A 26,652-nucleotide genomic window follows, 5' to 3' on the forward strand; every position below is an offset into this window, starting at 1 on the left:
ATGCACTTTCTATGGATGTTATCAGTTGGTAACTGATCTAGTTAGTGCATTATAATGGGGATGAAATTATTTTGAGGTCATGAAACTGCATAGATTTTCATAATCCTAGAAACATACTCTCTCGACATTTTGCAAAAACCTGGTAGTTAAACAATGGAAATAGGTCAAGGCAATCAAAAGTGGGTCAGTGATATCAGGTGATCAAGATTATATTCTGGTATATTTTGAGGAAGACTGCTTTAAAATAAATTCCCCACAAATCTTTTAACCGCCACCAATCAGCATGTGCTGTCTCGGGACCGCTTTAGTTTCCAGACATACCATGAGATTGGTGTCAGATCAATGTCTGAAAGGGCGCTTAGGCCATGACCTCTAGAACATTAGATCTGGAAAGCAACCAACTGACTGGAGAAGCTGTACAATCCATTTCAGTATCTTTACAACAACACAAATCTAGGGATCTAGTTGTATCCCTTTATCAGAATGTTGGACATCTTTACTGTCAACACATACATTTTACAGTAGTCAAATACCTGGTGTATCCCTCCTTTTTAGCAATCCATTTATCCAGTACCCATACAAAGTATACAATCTGAAGGAAACTTCAGTCTGGATGCAATGGATCTTGAAATGGATCTTGAAAATACATAGTCTGTGGACTGGCAAAGAGACAAAAAGAATGCCTCTGTTAATGGTGATACCACTCCAATATGCACAGTAATAAAATCCTTGGATGGAGAAAAACAATGGAACAGTATTTTGTAAAAAAAAAGAAAAAAAGAAAAATGATAACACACGTTACAGCTAACCCACAGGGACCTCAAGCTTCCAACAAGCTTAGGCCAGAGGATTCCTATCAGTAGAAACTGAACCTGCACACAGGGACCACATTTATCAACATAGACCTCGATCGTGCACTCAGCCCTCACTCAGAATCCGGAGGCCTCATGCAAATGTGCAATTCAACCCCCTCAGTGGCTTCATCAGAGCTTTATTACACATGACAAGAGGCCACGGCTTTGGGAAAAGCAGGGAGTGCTGCTCAGCCAAGGTGCTGAGCTGCCAAAGTCAGCTTTGAATAGCACTCTACACCACTAGATGGCAGTAGCTGAGTGTCCACTCTCAGAAGCAGGGAAAGGCAGGGAAAGGCTGCAGTTGCTATGGACTGTTTTGCAGCCCTGATGCCCTGGGGTCATTTATCCATTGACACAATGGCCAAAGTAGAGCTTCAACAATGGACTGGTAGAAAAAGAATAACAGACATCAATGTCATGGAAATCAGTTAACGTTTTCTTAAAACAAACAAGCACAGAGGAAGCTTCACGATACTCTATACAAACTCAGCTTTGGACTTTGAAAGTGTGGAAAAATACCAACATCAGCTGATAAATTTACAGGCACCCACCTAACACAACTTAACTCCTCTCTAATTGACAACTGAGGAGTTCTCTCCAGCAGATATTCCAAAAGTACGATAGCACCGGTAGTACTGAAATTATTGGGGCGCTGATTCAATGAGGGTAGTAACACTGTTAGCTTGAAGCAACCATGTTTCTGTTAAAAGTAAAAAGATCAAGGTTGTGTGTGCAAAGAAGATTATTATTTTTAGAAAATATGTGCTTGAAAGTGATCTGATATTCAGAACCGTTTTACTGTGTGTGTAAGTGTGAGTTACTATGATCTGTTGAGGAATTCTGAAGTTATTGTGGCGCAGGTAGAAGACTTGAATGGTTTACCCTGTAAGCTAGCTGCACCCAATTCCTTCTATTTCAGTCAAGACAGGAATAGAGAACGCCATATACATGCTGGCTTCTGGCTGGTTCTCAAATTTACAGTCAGAACCATTTATACTGTAGACACTCACAACATATCGTAAAATCATACTGCATTTAAAGTCATGCTTTGCTTCTAGCTGCTGCTATAAGTCTTCAGATTTCCTTCTGAACGGGACGGGACGGGAGGGGAGGAGGTGCTGTACACATTTGGGTGCTGTAAGAGTTGTGAAAACACCTGAAGGTTTTGGGTTAGTAAAAACATTGTATCAATATGCTGGGGATTAACCTGGGGCAGCTGCTGATGTTTATGGGCTAGAAAAAAGCTGCCTGGCATTCAGTAACAGTCTCTGCATATTTGTGAGGCAACTTCAGATTGGGTGAGGATGGTGATATAAGAAATCAGTTGGGTTGGGACATTGGTTGGGGATATTTGTAAATGCCACAATTGCTGTGAATCATAGTTCTGGCCCTGAGGAGTTTGACGCTGATGGTTTGCTTTGGGTAGGGGGGGAGTTGAAGCGGGATATTGGGTGTGTCAGCCTTTGGATGGTTGTCTATGAGTAGATCAGACACTGATGGGAGCCTTCACTTCTCACAGTCTCCCGGCAGCCTTGGCATAGGTGACACCGATTTCTGCTGCTCAAAATCTTAATTTGACTACTGAGATCCAGGAAAGTTTGACGTCAGTGATTGGCTTCGAGTAATTTTGAGCGTCCATCTTGTCAATAGCTTCTCCAATTGAATTCACTGAAATCCATAAGCTGGTGAAGTAACACTTGATGATGCAAAACTTGAGCAAGACCACCCTGAACTACATATGCACAGGACCTGGTTACCTGAACCTCTCAGAGAGAGAGAGAGAGAGAGAGAGAGAGAGAGAGAGGGAGAGAGGGAGAGAGAGAGAGAGAGAGAGAGAGATAGAGAGAGAGAGAGTGTGAGAGAGGGAGAGAGAGAGGGAGAGAGAGAGTGAAAAAGAGAGAGAGAGAGAGAGAGAGAGACCTCTACGGCTAGTTGTGACCTGAGAGAACAGTGGCGCAAAGGGCTTAGCCAGACCTCAGGAATCCAAACATAGTGTGCTGGGTTACCGAGGTCGGCTCTGGCAACAAAAGCCTGTCCGTGGGCAGCCTTTGTGAGACCGAGCTGAGGGTGCAGTGGGGTGGAAAACATAAAGCCCTTTCTGTTGAGGGTTATCATCAGCAATTGTGTCAATGACATATTAACAGTGTAGATCAATGTGTCTTTTAGAACCGTTGACTGTATCCTGACAAGAGGTTCTTTTATGTTTTTCTATAGGTTAAATATAAACGTGGGCCGTTTTGCAACTTTGACCAACTTTGCTCAGGAACAACAGTGCATCAGAACAAATCATTCTCCATAGATTCCGTATTGAACTACATATCAAAAGTCACAAAATGCTGTTGTACAAGCCAGTAAAACAACGAAAGCTGGCGATATTTCTTGCATGTTTGGGACAAGTAATTTAAAGATCAAGAAAAGGGGTAAAGCGCTCCGATTTATACATGCTCCAGTGGACAAAGGGGCTTAGTGCCATCACATAAAACTCTGCGGATGACTGGGGCACAGTAAACAACCCCTGGCCACTTGAGGACACATCACAATGGACAGTCACCATTCAAAAGGTTGACAGTCCAAACAATGAAGGGTTTAGACAAGTTTGCCAGTCTTGTTATCAATGATGAGCGGATAAAGACAGACCAGGTAAAGTGTATAATTCTGCTTCTCTATGGGTATGCAGACTGTTCATATCTTCTCTGAATTGCCTTAAGCTCTGTGGGAATACTCAGGGAAGAGCTGGTTGGATACAGTTTGTCACCGATTTGGACTGTCCTTAAAAGGGAAGAGGGGGCTGTAAAGCCCCATGGCACAGACTTCCAATCCCATTTTAATCACACAGGCCCATAATCCCAGCAACCCTGTGTAGCAGATTATGAATCTGCCTCCTTCAGCTCCCAGAGGACAACTCGTTAATGTCTTCGATGGCTTAATTGCTTTTGTGTTCAGTAGGTTAGACCAGTTGGATGTGTTGCCTTCAAACAAATGAGACGTATTTTCACAAAGAGAGATGGGGTGATTCATGAAGGAGCAGCAATATGAAAGTTCTTCCTGGAAGGAAACTGACCGTTCTGGATTGTTCCACAAAATGTACTGGTTCCTGGATACGTTGAGCTGGAGGTTCTTTTCCCACGCGCTGCCACACCCAGCTGACATATTTATACTTCACCTGAAGCATCCCCTCCCCACGCGCACACACACACACACACACACCTCAAACATACACTCACAGAGAAAGTATGAGATCATGGTGTTGTCACTGCATGCAAAAATGTCCCTCTTTCCTAATTTGATGGCATTACAATAGCCACACCTACAGATAACAGCAGCAGCAGCAGGTCCTGACAGCTTCCCTTTTCCTCATTCGCCAACTGACAAGTCTGCCATTCACACGGATGACATAGTGCTGGAAACCTCCTGGCTAAACCAGTACAATGTAAACAGCCTGACCACATTAAGATACACAAGAAGAACAAAAGCACGCCCGCACGTCATTACTATCTCTGACAACAGTCAAAGTTCAGCGATTTTACTTCTAGGTGAGGCGTGACTTCTCGGTCATATTTTAAAGTTCCCGTTAAGGCGAGGGAAAACCATGATTAAAAAGCCAATGCTCTCCGATCCACATCTGAACAACTGTGTCAAAAAACAAATGTTTTGTATCACCCCCCCCCCCAAAAAACATGAAAACCACACTTCGAAAGACACATAAAACATTTGACTTGAGGCTAACCCGAGACACGAATAAAGCAATGCGGTCCATCTGATGGTGCCAAGTCACGGGCGAATGTGCTATCTCAAAACCAGACCGTTAAAATTTACAACCCCCTGTGGAGGAGAAAACAAGCACTGCTCCCCACCATCTCTTTATGCAGCCGCGTTCACACCTCGTGTTCTAACGCGGCCGACTGCAGACAGAGGGAGGTGGTTAGGCGGCCCTGCCCTACACTGTGGTTCTGTAATGACCCCCTTATCTGAGCCCAGCATTCTAATTCCGACTCGGGCCTACTCTTTGTGGCTGGGGAAAATTATCAGCTGCAGATATCGTTTGTGTGCGCGCTGCGCAGTTATAATCACAGTTGGTTATGACCTCGTTCTCTCTGTGTTTTTCTGTGATTTTCTGTGAGTCTCCCTGTTGCTTGGTTTTGTTTTGTTCCACAGGGGTTGAGAAATCAGAACAATCTGAGCCGTTTCTCCTTCCCGGTGAGGCAGCCGAAACAGGAAGGTAAACGCTGCAGCCAAAAGCCGCAAAAATGTTCTGTGATGAACATTCCTGCTGTCATCCATCCCCAGTGTTTACGGAACCATACATTCGTCTGAAACACAGATGAGGTGTGGAGGAGGTTTCATGCAAACAGAGGAAAAATATTTCTCTGTAATTACATCATCTTACTTGTTTTGATTTTTCGGTTAATGGAACACACGTAGTCTATATGAAACTGTGATTCATCCAGTTTCAGATTGTCAACATATTTAAGGTAGAACTCATCAAATACCAAACATTCACCTTCTACCCAAATGGATGGTTTAGTTTCCCCCCTTGAGCAGTATTTCAGTAGATATTACATGACGTGGCAATGATCACGTCGGCATCATCTAGTTTTTGTTTCAGTAATATGTTTTTGTGACATCCATGAGTTGGAGCAAAACTGGAAATGCAAGGCGTTGGTTCCAACCCAGTTCTCCTGCCTTTGTAGTATAGGGGCCGCAGGCGAATCAAGCCCTCATTGCAATGTCATTGTGAAAAAGAATGGGGGGGAAAAAAAAAACGGTTTGTGTGGACTTCCCTGAACGCCAGTGTTTGTTTAGGCATTACGTTATAATGTGATCCAACACTCTTGGAGTGCTCCAGACGGGGCGGACTCCAGACAAAGAGGGCAGTGTGTGGCACACAATGGGGCGGCCTATGTGGCCAGCAGCACCTCGCTGATGACTTGGGGAGGTTATGACACCCGCAAATCTACTGATAGGCCCTTTTAGCAGCCTCAGTGAAGCCGAGGAAACGGCTCGGGCTGGGTAAATGACGTGTGAAGAGATTGCGCTAGTGCGAGTGTGAGTGAAAGAGAATGTGGACGTGCTATGCAGCAAATTACAATACAGTGTGAGCAACACAGATGAAAGGGACGCAGAGAGTCAAACTGGGAAGTGGCGAAAGTATTTGAATAGGGCTGTTGCCAAGGGAGCTATGCAAAGTTCCCATGTTCCGAACGACCCAGAGGCATGCATGAGCATACACGATGCGATGTGACAGCTGATTTACCTCTACCGACATGAATCAGAAGAGAGAAATCAAGTCACATTTGCATTCTACTGATACCTCAAATATCCACTCTGTAAGAGGACAAAAATGTCTATCGGAGCGCTCAATGGCAGCTTTATTCTTTCGTTAAGGTGTGCCGCACCAACTAAATGCAGACACACAGACACAGATAAAAACAAATACTTACAATCATTGAACAAATGCCATCCAGATGAAATAATAATAATGAAAACAATCCTACATCTGGGTCCGAGAATAAGTTACTGACTGCAGTCTGTCTAAGACAATAAATCTCAGAGCCTCACCCTGACACCCTGGCCACTCTTCCTTCACCTTAAATCAACAGGTCACGTGATCACAGCCCGTCATCACGGCTGAGCCAGCTCACCAAACAGGCCCAGCAGGCTTGGGGGAAAGGTCTCACGCTCTGACAGTGACAGACTAAGCTTAGCTCCAGCCAAACAGACCGCCATTGAGAAGATCCACTTGCTTTCACTGACACCTAAATAAACAATCAACATGTACACATGATACCTACATTTCTAGGAAGGGAAACTGAATCCAAAATTTGAGCGTGGATGGATCACTCAATTTGTTCCTACAGTAGACTAGCATGAGATTCCCGCCCTACTGAGCGTGTTGCATCGAGAGAGCATTGATATTCAGATTGTGGGCTCGCAGAACACAAGGAAAACTGGGACACCTGGGAATGCCCATGTAATTACCACGGTGGCAAAGTACATGAAAGGGGATTCATGCTTGTTGAAAACATCAGAGGGGGCAGGCGGGCAGCCGGGCTCGCCACGGGGTGCAGGGGAGCCATTAGATGCACGGGGATTCAGCTGCTCCGCACAGCACAGGCACCTCCAATCAAAGCTGACCCATCACCATAGTTTCATGGAGGTAGCCATGGAGACAAGGTGAGCTCAGAATATTGTTCAGTGGTGAGGATAACAGGGTGGGTGGGGCTCACTGAGGGGAATTGGGAATATGGAGGGGAGAGAGTAGAGAGAGACAGAGAGAGAGAGAAAGAAAGATGTGTGTACGTGTGTGTGTGTGTGTGTGTGTGTGTGTGTGTGCGTGTGGTTTGTGTGTGTGTTTGTGTGTATGTATATGTGTGTGTGTGTGTGTGTGTGAGAGTATGTGTGTGTGTGTGTATGTATATGTATGTTGTGTGCGTTGCGTTTATGCATGAGGGGTGATAAAATTACCTTTTCACCACCAGCGTGAGGGTCTTGTGGGATCCCTTGACCAGGCAGATGGCCTCCTGCCGGTAGCCGCTCAGGGGAATTTCGTTGATGTTGACCAGCTCGTCTCCAACCTGGAGTCTGACAGCTGCTGCCTTGCTACCCTCCTCTACCTGTTACACAAAAAAACCCACAAGGAATTTATTGACAGGATTCCACACAAACAAACACAGAAATACACTAATACAAACAAGCACCCATACACTACATTTAGAAACACACTTATAGCATGTATTGTATTTTTCCCATTGCCCTCAACAGAGTAAACACAACACACACTTCTCTCTCTCACACACAAGCAAACACACACAAACACACACACAGCTAAATCACACTTTCTACTCAACACCCAAGCTGCAATATCAGAGCGACTAATAGCTGGCAACAAAGGCACATGTCAGCAGAGGCGGGCCCAACACTAATCCATCTGAGGAGCTGGCATATGGGTTATAGAGTAACCACCTTAATCCCTTAGATGACAAACAAGACGGGGCTACTTATGCAGCTGCAGCGCTGTTCTACACTCGGTAAACAAAGAGAAAACATTCAGGCAAACAGTCTCGAGTGATTCATCTGCATAAGCTCGAATTCTCTGCATCACGCTTTGGAAATTCACCAGTCTCGAGAGAATATCTAGGCATTCTGCGAACATAAAACCCTATGCCATTATGAGGCTAAATGTAGCACTGTTTATAGGAAAAACCCAGGAGAATCTAAGGAGTCTTAAAGTCTAAAAATGTATCAAAGAGGCCACCGGTGATACTAAGAGGAGGTAAAACAAACCACATTGTGTTTGCATGGTAAAAGAAGGGACACCACTCTGCCTCGACAACATGGACGCCCACTGGGCAGGGACACCTGACAAAACAGAGTTTGTGTGTGTGTGTGTGTGTGTGTGTGTGTGTGTGTGTGTATGTGTGTGTGTGTGTGTGGTGGAACGGACCGTGACACCAACGCTCCCTCCTCAACCTAGCAATTTGTTGAGGCAATTGAGCAGAACTCCAAATAAAAAAAAAAGGGGTACATGACGTCATGAAGTTTCCACAACGAGGCACAGAGACCCAGACGCTCCCCAGAGAGGGGGGTCTGACCCGAGGGGTCAGCCGTGCAGTCAGGGGTGAGAGGTCAGGGCTCCGTAGCCACTGACTGCTGTGTGGACCACTCTCAAAATATCCCATAATCCCAAGGCCCACGGAATCTAAACAAACAGGAAGGGTACACAAGCTGGGCTACAAAGAGAACGCCGGCTGAAAGGTAGTCAACATTCTCCCATAGCACCCATAAAATCGCCACAGGGAAGGTGCCACCCTTGTTTCAGTAAAGCTACAAAGAAACAAGAAGTAAAGACCCACAGATACACAGAACTACTGTGGCGGGTAATCTTTGCATGGCCTCTTCAAATGGCATCAATGGTTAGCCTAAATGAGTCTTTCATCAACTACAACCACTTTCTGCACCTACAGCTTCAACGATAAAAAAATTAAAGTACTTGACCTTCACCTCTTAAGGTCAAAGGGTATCTTGGGATTAACACATTGGAGCTGTGAGGGGTCTCTCTATCTATGACTTAAGTCTGAAGGTATGTCTACCTTTCCATCGATTCCTGCAACGAAGCCTGGTGCTCAACCCCCACACAGATTAGCAGCAGTACCCCGTTAGCAGCAGCTTAATCATATCCCGTCTTCATTATTCCCTCATAAAGAGTGGATTTGGTAGAGCCCTCGGATGTAGGGTGCAGTGGCTGGGGCGGGGTAACTGGTGGTGGTGGTGGGAGGGTGTGGGCTTGAGTGAGGGGGTACGTGGTGGGGGCACAAGTTCCGTAAATTCCAATGACGATGAATAATGCACCGTGCTGTTCTTTCACGTGCTATCTTGGTTTTACAGCAGACTAGGGGCCTTGGGCTGATGACAAATGAGGTGGTAACAGGCCGGGGCCAGAGCTTATCAGCAGTCCAGCCTCTGGAATTCTGGGAAATAGCCGGAACAAATGTAGGAACAACTTATCACAGTAGAAAGGGATGACTTTGAAAGCAAGACTTGGTCAAGCGTCACGTTCACACTTTGACCATAGACTCTTGACTCTTAAAAAGTAGTCTTACCAATCACTGACAAGTCACCATTAGCCTTCAACCCTTACATGGTGACTGGAAGACACTGCTAAAAAAGCAACCTGGTTGTTCTGCTTCATCAAAGGTGATAAAAGTACCCTGTCCATAGGCCAGCAGAGCCTCTTAAACAGCAAATAAAACAAGCGCTGCAGAAAGAATGCACAACAGCAGATAGTTTTGTTGTTGCTTGCGTAGTCTTTCTCCTCGTTTATTATTTCAAAATCAGCAGGGCTCTGTGACATCCGGAGCTGCGTTTCCATAACAGTCACCCCAAAAAGCGAAAAAAAAAATGGCAGACCTTTCAGAATGCCTAAATAAGCCACACTTAAAATAACCTCGGATGGTAATTTAAAACAGGCCTTCCACGGATGCCCCCCTCTGGCATCTCCCCTCTCAGTGGTGAGAAAAGAAATGGCTTAGAACAATGGAAATTTTCTTTGGGTAGTCAACAGAGCAAGCGATGCACAGGCCCCACTATGAGAGCTTTGTCCTATCCACGGAGGGGGTGGGGAGGTATTACCTAACAGAGAGTTGGTGTGTGTGCCTGGAGAGGTTAGATCAGGGAGAAGGAGGATGTGCAGCATCGCATGTAGAGAGAGGGGCCTGAGCAGCATCGCATGTGTAAAGAGAGGGGCCTAAGCTTGCCATACGCAGGCCAAATTTTTGGCAGCAACACAAGTGCTTCCACGGACCACAGGGGGTCTGTGGTCTTGGTTTGGATTAGTGCACTCCGCCTTCCTCCCCACTGCTCAGCCTCAAGAGGACTCAAATGTCTCGGAGCATCCCCACGCCACCCTCAAGCCCTGTAAACCAACCAATCACCCATTCCTTTCTCTTCCTGTGAAACTATAATGCTCAAAGGTCCGCCGCCGAGTGTTTGCCTCAATTCTTCGTGGTCGTGTCCATCGGGGGACTTGTGGTGGGAGAGCTGTGCAGATGGTGGTAGGCAGCCCAGGAAGGATGTGGCGGATCAAGAATGTTGTGTTCTGCTGACAGGCATCCTCTCCACTTTTTGCTGACTGGACGCCATCTCATAGCTGAAGGGCCTCAGCCTGCCCATTCTTCCACCCCACTGACTGCCTAGAGTAGGCTATGCAGGCGCCACATCAGAAAATGGAGCATCAGTGTCCCTTTATCAACAGGCATCGTTTTGTGATTACAAGTTTGCAGACATTAAAATCCAATCCATACAAAATGTCTGAATCGTAGTGGCCTTCGTAGTATGTCTCCAAACATATTTTAACCAATCACAGCTTTAGAAGGTACTCTAAGTGATATTGGGTAACATCACTACCAAACAACACAGAGCTACTGTAGCTTGCTACTCCCTCCCATTCAACTGAATGTCTTCTCAATGCACATTTCATTGGTGATTAACTGAAATAGTTTTTTTTTTTTTCCATGGTCCAGGCTGGACCAGGTTGTTTTTGCTGCCGTTTATGGAGCCAGGAGCGCCCACAGAGACCACGTTTTTTTTTACAATGTATTCAGGGCACAGGCACCTAGCAGATGGTGAGGTGATGTCTGCTGTATGTATCAACATTTGCTTTAGCTTAAAAACAGTGTGAAATTACTTTCTTACTTTACTTTTAAAATGTAACAGACATGATCCGAACAGGTCAGTGGACTTCCTTAAAACCAGATCTTCACTACAGACATTTGTTCTCTCCAGTGAGCAAATCAGCTGACATAATGCACCATGGATGAGTTCGGTAAAGGAAAAGAAATAGTGCAAACTATTTCTACTAAAAATGACCACCATGGTTTTATCATACTAACAAATAAATAGAAAGAGTTTTTGGTATGGTATTTACACACATCTTCAAGTCTATCCACAAATTCAGGTATCTCAGAGGTTCAAAGACGGTTCAAAGACAATTCAAAGACAAAAAGAGTATCTTTGAATAGAATAAACAATACTCTATGCTTTGCACATACAAACCAAACAGAGAAACCAGACGAACCATGCCTATGTAGCGGTAACATTCAACTGTCATGGCAGTCAACATTCATGGCAGTCCGTAGGGCCTTGACTCAACTATCATGGCAGTCAGTAGAGCCTTGACTCCATCCTCAGAAGTAGGCCAACCACCTACAAACAGCTGTGCCGTTTACTACAGCTCAAAATGTCTAACAAGTAAAGCTACCATCAACAGGGTGAATGTGTTAGACAGCTGCCTGGCCATAAATGCAGTTGCCACAACCACTCCTTTAAACCACAGGTTATGCCTCATGGTCTTATTCTGTAAACCCCATTAAGACGTAGGATTCAAGCCCTTTATGAAGCACTTTCGTCAAACGAAAAATGGCCTCAGCCTGTAGCAGTCTGTTTAAGATGAACAAGACTAATAGTAAAAAAAAGCCTCTGCATTCCTCTTCCCCACAGGATTTTTCAAGGTACAAAAAAAATGGAGACCTTGAACTATTCCCTTACCCCACCCAACATATACACAAACATATTCCTGTTCACACTAGCATTTTTAGCCCAGAGGTTTGGGGGAAGTCTAAACATTTGAAGTGTGGGTGAGTAGAAATTGTGTTGAGTATGACACTGTGTGTGTATGATACTGTGCGTGTGTGTGTGTGTGTTTATGCTTCCATCTGTGTGAGTGTGTACATGTCAAATAAGCGTCTGTAGTGAAGTGATTAAAATCACTTACAAAAGAGAACTGGCCTTCTTATCCACTTAGCACATCATCATGCAAGTAAGAGGAGGTTTGCCAAAGGTTGAACACATGTGCAAAGAACTGTAAGCGCTGGTAAGAAAAAGTCAAACATACTTCCACCACTAGTCTACTTCTGCCCACTGGGGGCAAGCCCGGAGAGGAAAGTAATGTTTCTCCTCATGTCTCACCCCGACATTGGGACATTCTCTTTCTCATAGCTGATCTGACTAAACAAGAGGGGGCACGCTGCCTGGGTAGTTACCGATGGTTTTGAAATACCAAAAACTTGTGCCGCGATTAAATGAAAGCATTTATGAGAAAACAAAAAGACATGTAGTCCTGCAAAGCCAGCATACAAGGTGCGTGCAGTGTAAAACAGGATTATTTGGGGTTTATTGAAACGGGGGGGATTTAAATAAAGTCGATGAAGACCTTTGGCAAAACTCTCGGTATGACAAGAATGCTGAGAATTTTAATTAGTTCCAGGTTCTTACTCTCCCACTTTTTAAACATTTTGCTCTCTTTGTGTTTAAAACAGAGCTATTCAGTGGTCCGGCTATCTCCTGAACATTTATTTTTCTTTCACTGGTGCTCCAGAAGGCCCGTAAAAAAAACCGAGGCAATAACAAACAAAGCCTGTGATTTTGGCACTGCTTGCTTGGGGAGAGGGGGCTCTGTGTGCTGCTCCCCCGGCCCTGTCTGCTGCACCAGTCCCACAGCGCTGCGGCCACGCATGGTCAAGCACATAGAGGTAATGGGAGCCTGAGACAAAGGACATATAAGCTCTGTGCCAGAGACATCACACATGCAAGCCCTCACACGGACACAAACACAAGAAACAAAGAGGGAATGCAAATACATGATCAAGGGCCCGTATGCTTGCACCAGTCACACCTTGGGTCAAGACCCCATAGAGATAAAAAATGAATATCACTAATATAAACAAACAAAAGAATTGGAAGTAGCTCTATGGTCAGATACAAGATCAAAATTTGCGGGAAAAAGAAACCCTGATGATGGCAAAGAAACCTGGATAATATAACAACTCTAGAAGCCGTTAATTCGTAATATTCACCATGTCCAAACTGTCGGTTTTATGGCAGTTGTGTCCTCTCAACATCGACCTCATGTGTTGAGCCAGGTGAGAACAAACTGCCAGCTCATATTCATCTGCGTACATTATGACTCACTAACTTCCGTTTGCAATGTACATGGAAGTTGTTTAAAGGAGCTCATTGTCAGTGTCGTACATTGTTGCATTGTTGGCAATAGTGTGGGATCCCTGTACCGTTTCCCTGCAGCCACCATCTCTAAATAAACCATCTAAAGTCCCAGAAATGAATCCAATATACTCTGCCTGTTCCTTTGTTGGTTTCACTACAAAGCCAGGGCCCATCCTTCCCTCCGGAGCTGAAAGACTGTACTCTCAGCATGGCCTAAAGAAGGCCAGGTTCTCTAATCCTGGCTAAATTTATCCCAGATGCTGCATCATGCCATTCCGACAGGCTTGAGGCTGTCAGGAATAATTCAGTACATTTGGAGAATCCGACGAGACTCCAGCATTCCTTTCCAGCTCCTGGCACTGCCAGCCACCTCCAGAAAGCAGAGAGACAGAAACCATCCAGAACGATCACAAAAAAAAAAAAAGAATCACTTGGAAGAAGGGGGAAGGGAGCGAGGGAGCGAGGGAAGGAAGGAAGGAAGGAAGAAGGAAGGATAGCAAACAAGTGAGCAGGTGGGCAAGATAGAAGCTCAGACACTCCTATAAAGAGAAGATTTAGACATGTCAGCAATGGCCATGTTTCAAATGCTAACCATTTCTACCGGTGACATGTGGATCCAATTTTTAAAAGCCTACCTTTAAAAACCTGCATAAAATACAAGCTACTTGTTGAAAACTTTATCTACAAAGAGTTCAGTAAAGCCATAGCCTATGAACTAGATCCAAGGAGTCAACTGTTATATGACCCTATGACATCTCACTAACAACACGTTGGGTCTACACTCCCAGACTTAACCACACGCATACCAACCTTGGTGTGTAAAGGGGCAAAGTAAGGGCAAGGTCATGGATTCAATTATCCTGTACAATACAACAGTGGCAACAAAAGGAAATCATTACCGATCAAGTCGGCATTTAAAGCGTGCTGTGATATACCCCGCACCTGAGGCAAAAGAGGCTGACAGACTTCTTTCTTAAATGAAAGGCTCATTTAATATACTGTGCAGTAAGGGCAAAGGCATCTGGAATGACATGCAGTGACCTCATGTTTTGCTGGATGACCATATTTGATCTTTCCCACTGGCTTTCTATGCCTACCTGAAGTTTTGTGTTTCTGTTGTTTTGAAGAAAGTAGTCATAATAAAAGGAATGTAAAGAAAAGAAATGCAATAAGGCATGCAGTTTATAGGCAATCGGTCACTGTAGTTTAAATTTACAGTATTTTCCTCCCTATAACATCGCATAGAATCAAAGACTAGCAACTGGTCAAAGTCTAAAATACAATTAAACACTTGAAGGTTGCCTTAGACCAAAAAAAGTGCAACATTAACCATCTTACCGATCACCGAGGTGTGACGATGTCCCCTGGAGATCTGTAGTCGTGCCAAGTTTCCCCCCTCGAGCACTGCTATCACACTGCCAGCAAACAGCGCAAGTGCCCCGACTCAGGATGGACTCCCGCCGAGCTGCTCACATTAACTAGCCAGAAAACTGGACGGCGTGACCCAAGAGCTCCTTAAAGATCTTACCAATGGCAGGAATTCTGCTCATTCGCGTCACATGTCCGCCTCCATCCCACAACAAGAGCATGAAGGCGTTCAATGATTTAGAGGAGGGGGGGGGGGGGGGGTGTTTGCTACTGTAGTACACCACAAGCTCACCAACCAACGCAACCGTTCGCAAATGCTCTAGAGGGGTGGACCTTGGACTAAGTCTGGTCACCTGCAAACACGACAAGCAGATTCCGACTGCAAAGAGGAGAGCTGGTGTGACCCACCAAATCTCCAAAGCAAGGTCTTTGGCAGTTTATCATTAACCCACAATACACACAGCGGAGTTTCGTTTGGCCTGACTTCCAATCCCAAAAAGACATACCGAGCAGCTGAGAGAAGGATGACTCACACACACACACACACACACACACACACACACACACACACACACACACAGGGTGTCTGAGGCAACCTTCACCCACCACTGCAACGATGAAAGGTCCAGATTTCAGAGTCGACCAAGGTCAAGTTTAATCCCCACTTCTCCATGTCGCCCTGATCATCATTAACCCCATCAGAGTACATTCCAAACGCTCAGCGGGGGGTTTCAAGAGAATTTCATCACAGGTTCAGTCACTTTTTATGTTGTCACAAAAAAAACATATTCATGAAAGAAACACTGATTTAGCTCTTCAGGGTTTCTTCAAAGGCCATTTCCATGGCCATTCTATTGGTTAATGATCATGGTGCTTGGCAATATGGAAAGTGTGGGAGGAGAAAAAAGGATGGAAAAACTAGAAGGGTGAGAGGAGATTTGTATTGGAAATAGGCTTAATTCTTAAATCTACTGAATCTTGGGTCATTGTTGTCAAAATAGACAGGTCTGGTTTGGTAAGGTTTGGCCAGGATAAGGCAGAAGAAGAGATGATCAGCTTTACAGGCAACATTGACTAGGATATCTATTTGAGACATGTGTTTTGTTTTATTTACCATTTATTTGATCTATATTATTTGAGAGGATATCTGAACTATACATCGCAGACTGTTAGAAATAGCCCTCATTAATATTTTGAGCACACAGATGAATGGTAAGGTCAGTATACCTAAACAGTACCTGCTCCATCAGTATCTCACTGTTTGCAGCTTCCACAGAAAATTGTTCGGAGAGACATATTTTCACGGTCATATTTTCACGGTCATGACATTTTTGCTCTTTAGAGAGTTTAAGGTGGAGGCGCCACTCAAGGAGGAGAGAAGCATATTGTTTTGAGGTGATACTGAAATGCTCAATGTCAATTGTTTAATTCGTGGCTTGGTTACATAAACGAGCAAGCAAGCTCATTATTTAATAGGTGTGTGTTCCCACTTTGTAGACGAACCATTAAGGCTAGCCTGAACATGTACATCTGTCACGTAATATGACTGTCTTCGTGATGCTATCCGTTTGGCAGGGAAATGGAAGCGACCGCGGGAGATCAGTGTGGGATCCGTGCCTCAACACTCCCCTGGGGCAGTGAAGTCGCACTGGAGGCCTGTGTGTGTGTGTGTGTGTGTGTGACAGGACCAGGCTAGGCTGTGTGGGGCCGCGTTTGATCCTGCAACAGGTTTACAGTGGGCTAGACTAATGAGGTGAGAGGAGTGGCGTGACCACCAATCAGCAGCTGCGATGCAGCAGGTTTATGGAGGCGGGGGCCAAATAAATGACATCATGGAGATAAACAGGAGACTTCAGGGTGTTTAATGAGGAGTGGGGAGAGAGAGAGAGAGAGAGAGAAAGAGAGAGAGAGAGAGAGAGAGAGAGAGAGAGAGAGAGAGATTCACACCCCGCTGCTTGGGAAATGTAAAGTGTGTACAATGTCCTGTTATTAACAAGATTCTACATCGTGTTTGTGGTTCAGCCTCTTTCCTCAGTGTGTACACAAACATTTGCCTAGCTGAGAAATAAAAACACGGTCAAATGCAGCTGTGCCCAAAGCAAACAGGCAACAGGAGAATGAGTATCTAGATGAAGATGAGGGGCAGATCACACAGTAGGTGAGCAAGTTATGGCTAGATGGGATAAAGATGAATTTTCTTGTTTCTTTCAAACAAACATGACAAATGTGTGCACATGGTTAGGCTATGTTCTGCTGCTTCAGACAGCAACTTCAAGCAACTGTTAAATTGTTGCAAACTGTCAGTGTGTGACTTTCAGCTATTGCCATGTCTGTTAAGGATGGCAATGTGTTTACCCCATAGGTTTACCCCCAGTGGCTTTATTGACAAGTCTTTAGATCTGCAAGCCAATATGGATGCTTTACAACGGCAGCGTTGAGCGTGTCCAGATGCTTCTAGTTAACAGAATGTGCATGCAGAGAAGAATATTTGAACTTTTACAATTCAAGCCTTTGCAAAAAAAATAATGACCGTCATGCAATATGACAGGCTGAAACGTTTTATGGAAAGGTATAATAATATATAGTATTTTATTTCTTACTATCATATTGAATGGATTGTACTGTAAGTGTGGCAATGACTCAAATGAGCCAGGATCATTCAAGGATGCCAATCAAAGCATAGGCTACTGATAACTGCACACTGTAGGTGTGTGTCATGTGTTTGCTGACTGAAATAACTGACCTTTGTTTAGGGCTGTGAAGCGGCCATGTCTGTTTACATTAGGCTATGCTTTTCAGTTCTTATCAATGTTCCTGTTTCTCCAAACAGACACAAAAATAGGGCCCCGAAGTCAGTTAAGATCCATGTCACAATACAGCCAGGCAAAAGTGGTATGTAATTTCCACAAAGAACTGATTTTAGTGGTTACCGAAGCGTCCCTGTGTTTCTCGGATGTAACACCAAATCCATACCAAGTCGTGCCGGATTGCACATTTGTAAACACTGAAACCAGGCACTGTGGTATGATTTATGTCCCATCAGACCCAAGTCAAAAGAAGATGACTTAAGACATCTGTGGGTTGTCTTTAAAGCAAATTATAAGCAACAGCCTACAAAAACATTCCTTACTTTCTTTCCCTTCCTCTCTCCCTCCCCCCTCTGTTGCACGAACACGAAAACACACGCACACACTCACCCACACACATACACACACACACACACATTTAACCAAAACAGAGTTTGGTGCTAGTGTTTCGGTGTGAATTCATAGACCTACCTTAGTTATGAGAAGAGGTTCGTGATGTTCCCGGCCTCCCCTGAGGGTAAAACCCCATGGTGCCCCTCCAGTGAGGAGCACATCCACCAGCCTCCATCCTTCTCCATCGACATTTCTCTGGTCCAAACTGTATCTTTCGGGTTCCAGCAAGTGGTTGGGGTCCCTGCCAACAAACTGCTTCTCTATTCTGTGCTCTATGGTTTCCATCTTCTTTTATGGCAGCTCGGACTCTCAAAATGGCTAAACATCCACACTGGTACACAAAATGACAGGAAAACCTATTTCCCAGCTAACTGCAACTGGACGTGTGCCCTCTCTAGAACACACGCTGTAGCGTTTACTTATGGTTACTGCTGTGTTAACACCTGTTCACAATCCAGACCCTTAATGCTCTTAAAATAGAGAATTAAATGCAACATGTTGTCGGATTGAGGGGGTAAAGGACCCCATCTCTTTTCCGTTGTGACTTGCTGCCAACCAAGTGCCGAGTCAAGCTGCTTTCTCCAGCCTTACTCCCCCTTAAATCCATTAGGAGCCATGTTTAACTCAATAGGTTATCACACTCTCAGCAGCTCATCAATCCCTTAGGCAAGTTGAAACCAATTGAGCTGACTCACACACACACACACCAAAATAATCTCAACTGAAAATGACGAGTTCCAGACCGAACCTTGTGTCTGCCAAACGACTTTTAGTAATTGAAATAAAGTTACTTCACCCTTTAAACTATGGAAGCTGTACTTCTAGCTAAATGCATCAGCCAGTTGGCTAGCAAGTTGCTAACTGTTGCTAGTTAGCAAAGTTCTTGACGCTTGATGATAAGGACTGACACTTAAACATTTCCCATTATTCCAAATTAATACAAACTACGGATACATCATAAGCTCAACTTTCAGTAAAATTAATGAAACAACCGGCAACATTACCCAAAGGCAATTAATGGCTTGTAACGTTACCAAAGCACCTATCGCGTTTCCCCGGTCATCTTAATAATAGAAACAAACTCCTTTATCCCAAAACGTGAAAGAAGACACGGGATTTATGATTCAGTCACCCAAAGTTATTCTAGAAGTCGCTCTGTCAGCGCAAGCGTTGTTCCAAAGAGTCCATTCCTCGTGTCTCACGTATCGATAAATCCCTTTTTTCCGCTGAATAGACTTGGCAACACAGGAGCAAGCAAGCGGGGGAGCCGAGCAACTTGTTACTAGAGGCTCATCTGCACTGGATTACATGTTCCGTTCAGCCAACAACCTGCATTGGCCAGTAGAGGCGCGGATGGGGAGAGTACCTGAGAACGTAACATAATTCCTTTTGGAAAGGCCATGTATTGTGTTATAAAGCATTGGCGCCACCTATCGGTTTTGATATAGGCTACATACAACATATTTCATGTGGGCAAGTTTTATCACCTGTGGCTTCAGACAAGCTAACATTACAGTAACGTTAGCGACTTGAACGCTTTTTCGACGTAATGAAAACAATTGTAGTCCTCTGGGCACTTTGCTGATAAGTGTGCAGTGCAGTATGTCACTAACAGTTTGTCTGAACCTAATGTTCCGCCTTCTCTGGAAATCTAAGTTGATTTTCTATCACGATCACAGTTCAGTGATCAAGGCAGGGAGGACGAGAGACCATGGAGACAGACTGATTGGCACTACTGTTTAATAATATGATTAACGTTATTAGGCTACATGTTTGCATGTGTGTTGTGGCCTTGTCCAGAGACACTTATATTGTCCCACCTTGCCCCACCGTACCTCTCCGAGCTGCTAAACCGCGACAATGTAATATGTGATGTATGTAATGTGATGTGCTGTATGGGCAGTGGCCCTTATTTATTATTATTTATTTATTACTTTTATACTACTGTTATTTTGTATTACTTTTACTATGTAGTTTTATTATGATCACTTTTATCCTACTGTTGTCCTTGTTGTTGTGTTGTACAGCACTTTGGAAACCTTGTGTTTGTTTAAATTGTACTACATAAATAAAGTGGATTGGATTGATTGTTGTAAATTGCTTGCTTGCTTGTTTTAAGTTCCGTTGGGAGAACTATTTTTAGCCTATTTTTTACAGTCTATGGAACGCATGGGATCAGAGCTCTGCATGGGATGAACAGAGCCATATAAATTTATATCAGAGAGGGTTCAAGCGGAGCGAGAGGGCCCAACGTTCGACCATTTCCGCGTTCTACTATTGCAAGGGGGTTGGGAGGGAATCCCCCTTTATGCAGACCAGAGTACGCCCTCGCTGCATTAATGTCAATGGGAGACTTGTGGAATGTTATCAATAAATTGGTCATTATGGCTTTCTGGATTTCTTGACGGTATTTTGGAATATTTTGTCATAATCTGTAAGTTTTTCCGATCATTTCACGCCTAATAGTGTAATTTTTAGTGAATGGGTTTGTTAAGAAAATAACTTAATATCAGACCATGCTGCTGCTGGTTACTGTCTGGCTGCTAGCTAGCTAGCTAGCCGCCTACCTAAGGTAACATTTTAAACGGAGCAGTGTCATTTCTTTGAAATGACAACTACCTGAACAACATTAGTGACATTAGTTAAAGTGGGTAGTTTATACTCAAGTGAACTTGCAACGGTATATACAGTTTAAGCGGAGTCTTTCAACTGTTAGTGACCTGGCAGCGCATAGCTGTATTGTCATGGTTACTGCCATTCACTTCCATTGCTTTTTAAGCTAGCGTCCGCTAGCTAGTTAGCTCGGTTCACAGACTAATTCAATTATTCATTCGGTGTCCTATAGAATGATTCATTGGTATCATGCATGATTTTAGACATAAATACTGTTATCACAATTATGTTTGTATGTTGTTATTGCTTATTAAGAGCAAAAGTTTATTTAGTGACGTCGCACTTATGCAGACCGGAACTGTTCCGTTTTGCTCCCATAGTAACGTATTGCGTTGCAGTATCTTGATAGTAATGAAGGATCTTTGTTTATATGGCTCTGGGGATGAAGGCGTAACATTAGAATTCTTACATCTTTATTTTGTTGCAGTCTACACCAGAGATTCTAGAGCGGAGCCCGTTCGAGAATCTTTGGTCTACACAAGGACGCCGTTTTCATGACAACCGAGGGACGGCGAGCTAAGGCGTCCAAACAACAAAATGGACTGAAAACGCGGAAGTGAATGCTTGATGACGTGCGATGTTTAGCTGCCACAAAAAGCTGATCATGGCGTAATGTTGGTGTATGTCTAGTGAAAATAGTCGCGTTTTTCCTACCCAAGACAAACTGCGCTGAGCTCAAAATGTTCAAAGGTTGGGGTACGTGGTTAGGCCTCGATGGTGCCACAACACCACCAGAAGGTCTTGATCAACCCACTGATGTTGTCGAAAAAGAGAGAGAAACTTCACCTGATGTGCTGGACACCGAAGTAAACAAGGAAAAAGCAAGTGTAACGTTAGACGAGGAAGGGGAAAACGGTGACCAACAACTCCTGCAACAAACAAAAGGGTTTAGTGGTACGTATAAATATGTTTTATATTTGTTTTGTGAAGTTCATTATGTATGCATTTCTTCAACTGTCTGAAAATGGAAGTTGGCTAGCTAGCTTGCTAGCGACCTGGGGATAGCTAACGCCACAGCGAGTTAGCTGCCCATCGAACACTCGCTAACGTTAACCTCTTATGAAAGGTAGCGTTACCTGACTAGGCTCAACCTGCGAGTGTAGCCTACGTTGTCTATTCTGACATTTGCTTTAGATCGTAGAAGGATAATTTGTCATCGACGTTGTACGCTGTACAGTCCCTTGCTCGCTTTTACTGTCAGACCGACTGTTGGCTTAAACATGACAGCTCCTCAACTAACAACTAGCTATCGAATTCATGTTGCCATTGTTTACTCAAGCCTATTGTTTTTCTCTCTCTCTCTCTTGCTGTTCAGGTTACATTCTCAACTTTGCCAGCAGTGCTACCAAGAAAATAACAGAGTCTGTAGCGGAGACGGCTCAGACGATCAAGAAAAGTGTGGAAGAGGGGAAAATTGATGGCATTATTGATAAGGTAGCCTAATGTGTCATTTACTGTTGTCCTGGACACGCTGCTCTATTATGTTATCTGCATTTTACATTTCCTGTGTTCACGTCGGTGGCTTTTGATTGTTACAGACCATACTAGGAGACTTTCAAAAAGAGCAACAGAAGTTTGTCCAGGAGAAGAATGCAAAAAGGAATGGTGAGCCATTCAAAGAATTCCTCAAAATTAACCTGTTGTTAACCATATGTATGCATACATCTTGGTCCTCCTAACCTTTCAATTGCAGAGCACTGTGGTCAACAGGTGTTGTATTTAAAGGGCTTTATGAATAAACCTGACTTGTACTGTATTTGACACTGTCATTCTCTCAATGTTAGATGTTGCTGTTCCACCGTGGGTTGGTTACAACGAAGAGGAAACCATTCAGCAGCAAATATTGGCCTTATCAGCTGTAAGTATTTGGTCAGGCTTGCCATTAGCCTATATAATGATTGATATTTATATGTCTTGTGAACTCTGTGTCAAATCATTGCAGGATAAGAGGAATTTCTTGAGGGATCCTCCTGCTGGGGTCCAGTTTCATTTCGAGTTTGATCAGATGTTCCCCGTTGCCTTGGTGATGCTGCAAGAAGATGAACTGTTGAATCGGATGCGCTTTGATCTTGTTCCCAAACTGTAAGTTCTCATTTTGGGTTGATGTTTTTTGTGTTAATGTAACAAAGCTATTGGGTGGCATAAAAGAGAGCAAACTTTAATACGTCTAGTTATTTACATTTCACAGATATCGGTTGTCTTGACAGTAGATTACCATACGGCCTTACATTTTATCAGAATGTGTCCTACCTGATAATGTAACCAGTGATGACCTTGCTCTATCTGTTGACTAGTTGAAAACAATTTCGTATACAATGAATAATGCATTTATCAAGATATGAGGCAGTGGTTGCTTTGTTTGGGACACTATGCATTTGCCTGCTACTTCTACTCTTTGGGTAGTCTGGCTATCACCAGACCAAGCTCAATCTTTTGATCTGGGGAGTCTGTGCTGTATACTGCGCAAGTGATCAATGGGCATAGTTCAAATGACTGTACGCTTGGATAGTCCTTCAACCAATCAGACCAACAATACGTGGTGGATAAGCCAGTTTGTGATGAACATGGAATGGAACAGAAGAAGGAGAGATTAATGTGCAGGTGTCCAGCCTGAACTGCAGGTGAAATCCAGTCGCCTGGGTTTACTCTGTCTACTCTTTGGGCGTTTTTGCGTCGACAAAGAACCTCTTCTTGAACTAGTTCCGTTCACAATTCTTTGAACCTTAGAGATATCTAGTGAATCAGCCCACGTTTCCACCTGTGCTGAACCGAACCAAGGACGTGTCCTCAACAATAGGTGTATTATGCAAAACAAAAGTTAATGAAATGCATAAATGGGAGAATGGTATGAACAGTTGTTCCGTGAAAACAGCAGAAATTAGCTGTTTAAAATGCTAATGTCTGCAGTGTAATGCTAGTGCTTCAGGTTCTGAGCCACATTCCAAATCGGCTGTTTGGTCAACATGCTCAGAGTGTTTGAAATGTTGGTTCACCAACGGGAACGTAGCCGGTTCTCTGTCGGTGGAAAAAGGCTATTTATGCAGCAGAGCAGTTATGTCAGTTGCTATGCTGTTTTGTTGATTGGTGATTCTCTTGTAATCTTCAAAGTGTGAAGGAGGATGTGTTCTGGAGAAATTACTTCTACCGTGTGTCGCTGATAAAGCAGTCTGCTCAGCTCACTGCGTTGGCAGCCCAACAGCAGGCTGCAGAGAAGCGCCAGGAAGAGAAGACTGAAGACACCGTAGATGGAGACATGCCAGGTATTGGGATTTTATTAAAACTGTTCTTGGACAAACTGGGACATTCTTGACTGTTTTGCTTACACAAAGTGTTAATGGCATAGTTTTAAATTGCTTTTTAAAGTGATGACGCCTTCTTCACTTCTCTTTGCAGAAACCATCAGACCGAAAACCCCTCCCACTACCATCAACGCCAAGCCAAAGTCAAATGAGGTAGGACACCACAGGCTGCGGCTGGTTTGAGTGCAATGCAGCGAAATGGCTTCGTATTGCATCTGTTATAATGCTCTCTCATTTCACCACAGGATGAAGAAGAGATCATTTCCACCAGCCCAGGAGTGTCTGAGTTTGTGAGTGATGCCTTTGATGCATGCAACATTGACCAGGAGGACCTGAGGAAAGAGATGGAGCAACTCGTGCTGGACAAGAAGGATGAGGCGTCTCCACAGGATGGTAAGCTCATCATGTTGCATATTTTCTGGATCTTCCTGAGGCACATAGGTGGTGGTTAAGTGTTGAAGGCGTACAAGGTAAAGGAAAACACATGAACCTTGTTAATTGCTAATGGCAGGGTTTCCCAGATTCGTTAAGAAGCTCTTAAGTGCTAAGAACTTTTTAGGAGCGTTCTTAGAACGTTCTTAGAGCGCTCCTAAGAAGTTCTTAGCACTTAAGAGCTTCTTAGCACTTCAGAGCTTCTAAACGAATCTGGGAAACCCGGCCAATGATAGTTGAGTTGAAGCTTCTTCAGTCATTACACCTAGAATGTCAAGGCCTATGGGTAGCTAGATCAACAGTATATTCTATGCCATTAAAGCTTGTTGATCCTTGACTGCAACTATTTGCTTCCCACCCTGAGTCAATTAGTTTAATTAGCAATAAAACAAGCTACTTTTGATCGTGTTCTTGCTGATGCATTGCATATGGACAACTCTGATGAAGGCTTGGTCTCAACTCCTGTTAAAGGGCGGAGAGTTGATCTATCTCTCACACGGGTTGTGATGCTCAAAACCATATGATCAATATAATCCAAGAGGGTCTATTCCAAAGTTAATTTTGCCTTTTCCGGTTTCAGAGGAGACGGCTGATTGGGAACGCGAGCTACAACAGGAGCTCCAAGAGTACGAGGTGGTAGCTGACGCCGAGAACAGAGATGACAACTGGGACAAGGAGATCGAGGAGATGCTGCAGGCGGATGAGTAAGCTAGAGGCAATATTCTCTCATTGCCCTGCTGTGGGAGAAAGTCATGAAGGACCAGATGAATCAGCCATTTCCAACTCTGAAGAAACTTCCTGGAAGACCGTTTCACTGAGGTCGCTGGCTTTCGAAAAAGCCATTCCTAGCCCTGTTGAGAATATGAAAGGAGAACGATACATTCATGTTTTGGGAAAGCTTAACTTTTGAAGGAGGTCTGTAAGGTTATTTTGTTCCAGAGCTGAACAGTCCTGAAAAGAAAAACTCCTCTGTCAGTGTGTGAAGGTTCATGGAGATAGATGTGCAGTGCCAAACTGCTATTGTAAACTGACGATATTAGGAATCTGTTAGCAGATTTGAAAGTCACCTTTTACATTCATCTCTCTTAGAAGAGAAAATGATGTAGTTACTTTTTCTTTTCCAGCCCCTGTCTCATCTCTTTGTGCAATCTGCAGGGATGTTTATTCTTGAAACGTTTATTTTGTGACTGTATTGTTGAAGACGCTTCACACAAATTTTTCGTAAACCTTCTGTGCTTTTGTGTTTTCAGATTCACACACCTCAGCAGCACCACTTAAGATCAGACTTGTTGAAGTCAACCAACATTGATTAGCATATGCGGTGGTGTGGTCTGTTTGTCTTCAGGTGGTAATTTGGACATGAATTTACTTTGGCTATAAGCACACTAAAATGAGTTGGAGGATGTATTATTATTACAGCCAACGGGTCTTTCCATCAGTCATGGGACCTTTTAGTGTCTTTCTCTTTGTATTACGGATACTGTATCATTTGGTAATGGCATATTCATGTTTAAATTTAGAGAGTTGCATCTTCAGTCAGATTGAGTGGGATGTTTTTATTACTTCATGCTCTTATTAAATCATCTGTCTTTTAAAGATTTATGTATATTATTTCTCTTGTCAAGTATCTAAATGGACAGTCTTGTTTGTAAACAACAAAATGGTAATAGAATTCCCTTCTATAAGGAGACGTATAAGATAAGATCACACCCTCTTTAGTAGAGACTAAGTTACCTATGGAACACATTTTCATATTATATTGTTTGACAACGCTGATGCTTGTTTTACTTTACAATGCTGTTAGCTATGCTACTGTTAAGCAAAATAAAGACATTGCCTTTCAGCATTTTGTTATGGTGGTTTAAGATGTTTGTGTCAGACATGAGTGTGTATTGGTTAACCTGAAGGGGATGAAGTGAAGGTTGTGTGCTCTTCTCTTATGCATCTCGTGGTACCTGAGAAACCAGTCCAACTAGCCCGTGCCTCAGGCAGTATCGCAAACGATGTGAAGAAAACAGGGCACCTTGATGGAGTGCACTTATAGCTATTACTGATGTTCAATTTACAACCCCAAATCAGATGTATAAAATGTGAATAAAAACAGAGTGAGATAATATACAAATCTTATAAACCCATATTTAGCTACTAAAAGGACATATGAAATATTGAAAATGAAAGGAAAGTAAGTTGGGACAAGGGGCACTCTGCTTTTCATTTAACAACATTCTGCAAATCTTTAGGAACTGAGGACACCAGTTCTTGGAAGTTTTGAGAACAAAATGTTCCATTACTGCCAGATATACAGTTAAAGCCAAAATGATTAGCCCC

At 43.7% G+C, this 26,652-nt stretch overlaps 2 protein-coding genes across 3 annotated transcripts in view; one reads left to right on the forward strand and one right to left on the reverse strand.

The window, feature by feature from the left end:
• shroom2a (shroom family member 2a) overlaps positions 1–19,217 on the reverse strand; it is a 44,255-nt gene extending 25,038 nt beyond the window's left edge. For both annotated transcript variants that reach the window (XM_062556984.1, XM_062556983.1), the window contains exons 1-2: positions 17,995–19,217; positions 7,320–7,464 (exon numbers count right to left, since the gene is read on the reverse strand). In XM_062556984.1, coding sequence (XP_062412968.1) covers positions 7,320–7,464; positions 17,995–18,205 — 356 coding nt within the window. In that variant the 5' untranslated portion in view covers positions 18,206–19,217. The remainder of the gene's footprint in view (positions 1–7,319; positions 7,465–17,994) is intronic.
• Positions 19,218–21,149: 1,932 nt separating this feature from the next.
• On the forward strand, positions 21,150–26,170 carry syap1 (synapse associated protein 1). The gene is made up of 10 exons (XM_062556986.1): positions 21,150–21,487; positions 21,909–22,027; positions 22,132–22,198; positions 22,378–22,451; positions 22,536–22,675; positions 23,702–23,853; positions 23,987–24,045; positions 24,138–24,285; positions 24,905–25,028; positions 25,575–26,170. The coding sequence occupies exons 1-10, from the start codon at positions 21,274–21,276 to the stop codon at positions 25,600–25,602; spliced, it is 1,125 nt and encodes a 374-aa protein (XP_062412970.1). The 5' UTR covers positions 21,150–21,273; the 3' UTR covers positions 25,603–26,170.
• Positions 26,171–26,652: the final 482 nt, after the last annotated feature.

The sequence above is a fragment of the Sardina pilchardus genome, chromosome 15 (assembly GCF_963854185.1).
Source record: "Sardina pilchardus chromosome 15, fSarPil1.1, whole genome shotgun sequence".
In the NCBI taxonomy this organism is placed as follows: Eukaryota; Metazoa; Chordata; class Actinopteri; order Clupeiformes; family Clupeidae; genus Sardina; species Sardina pilchardus.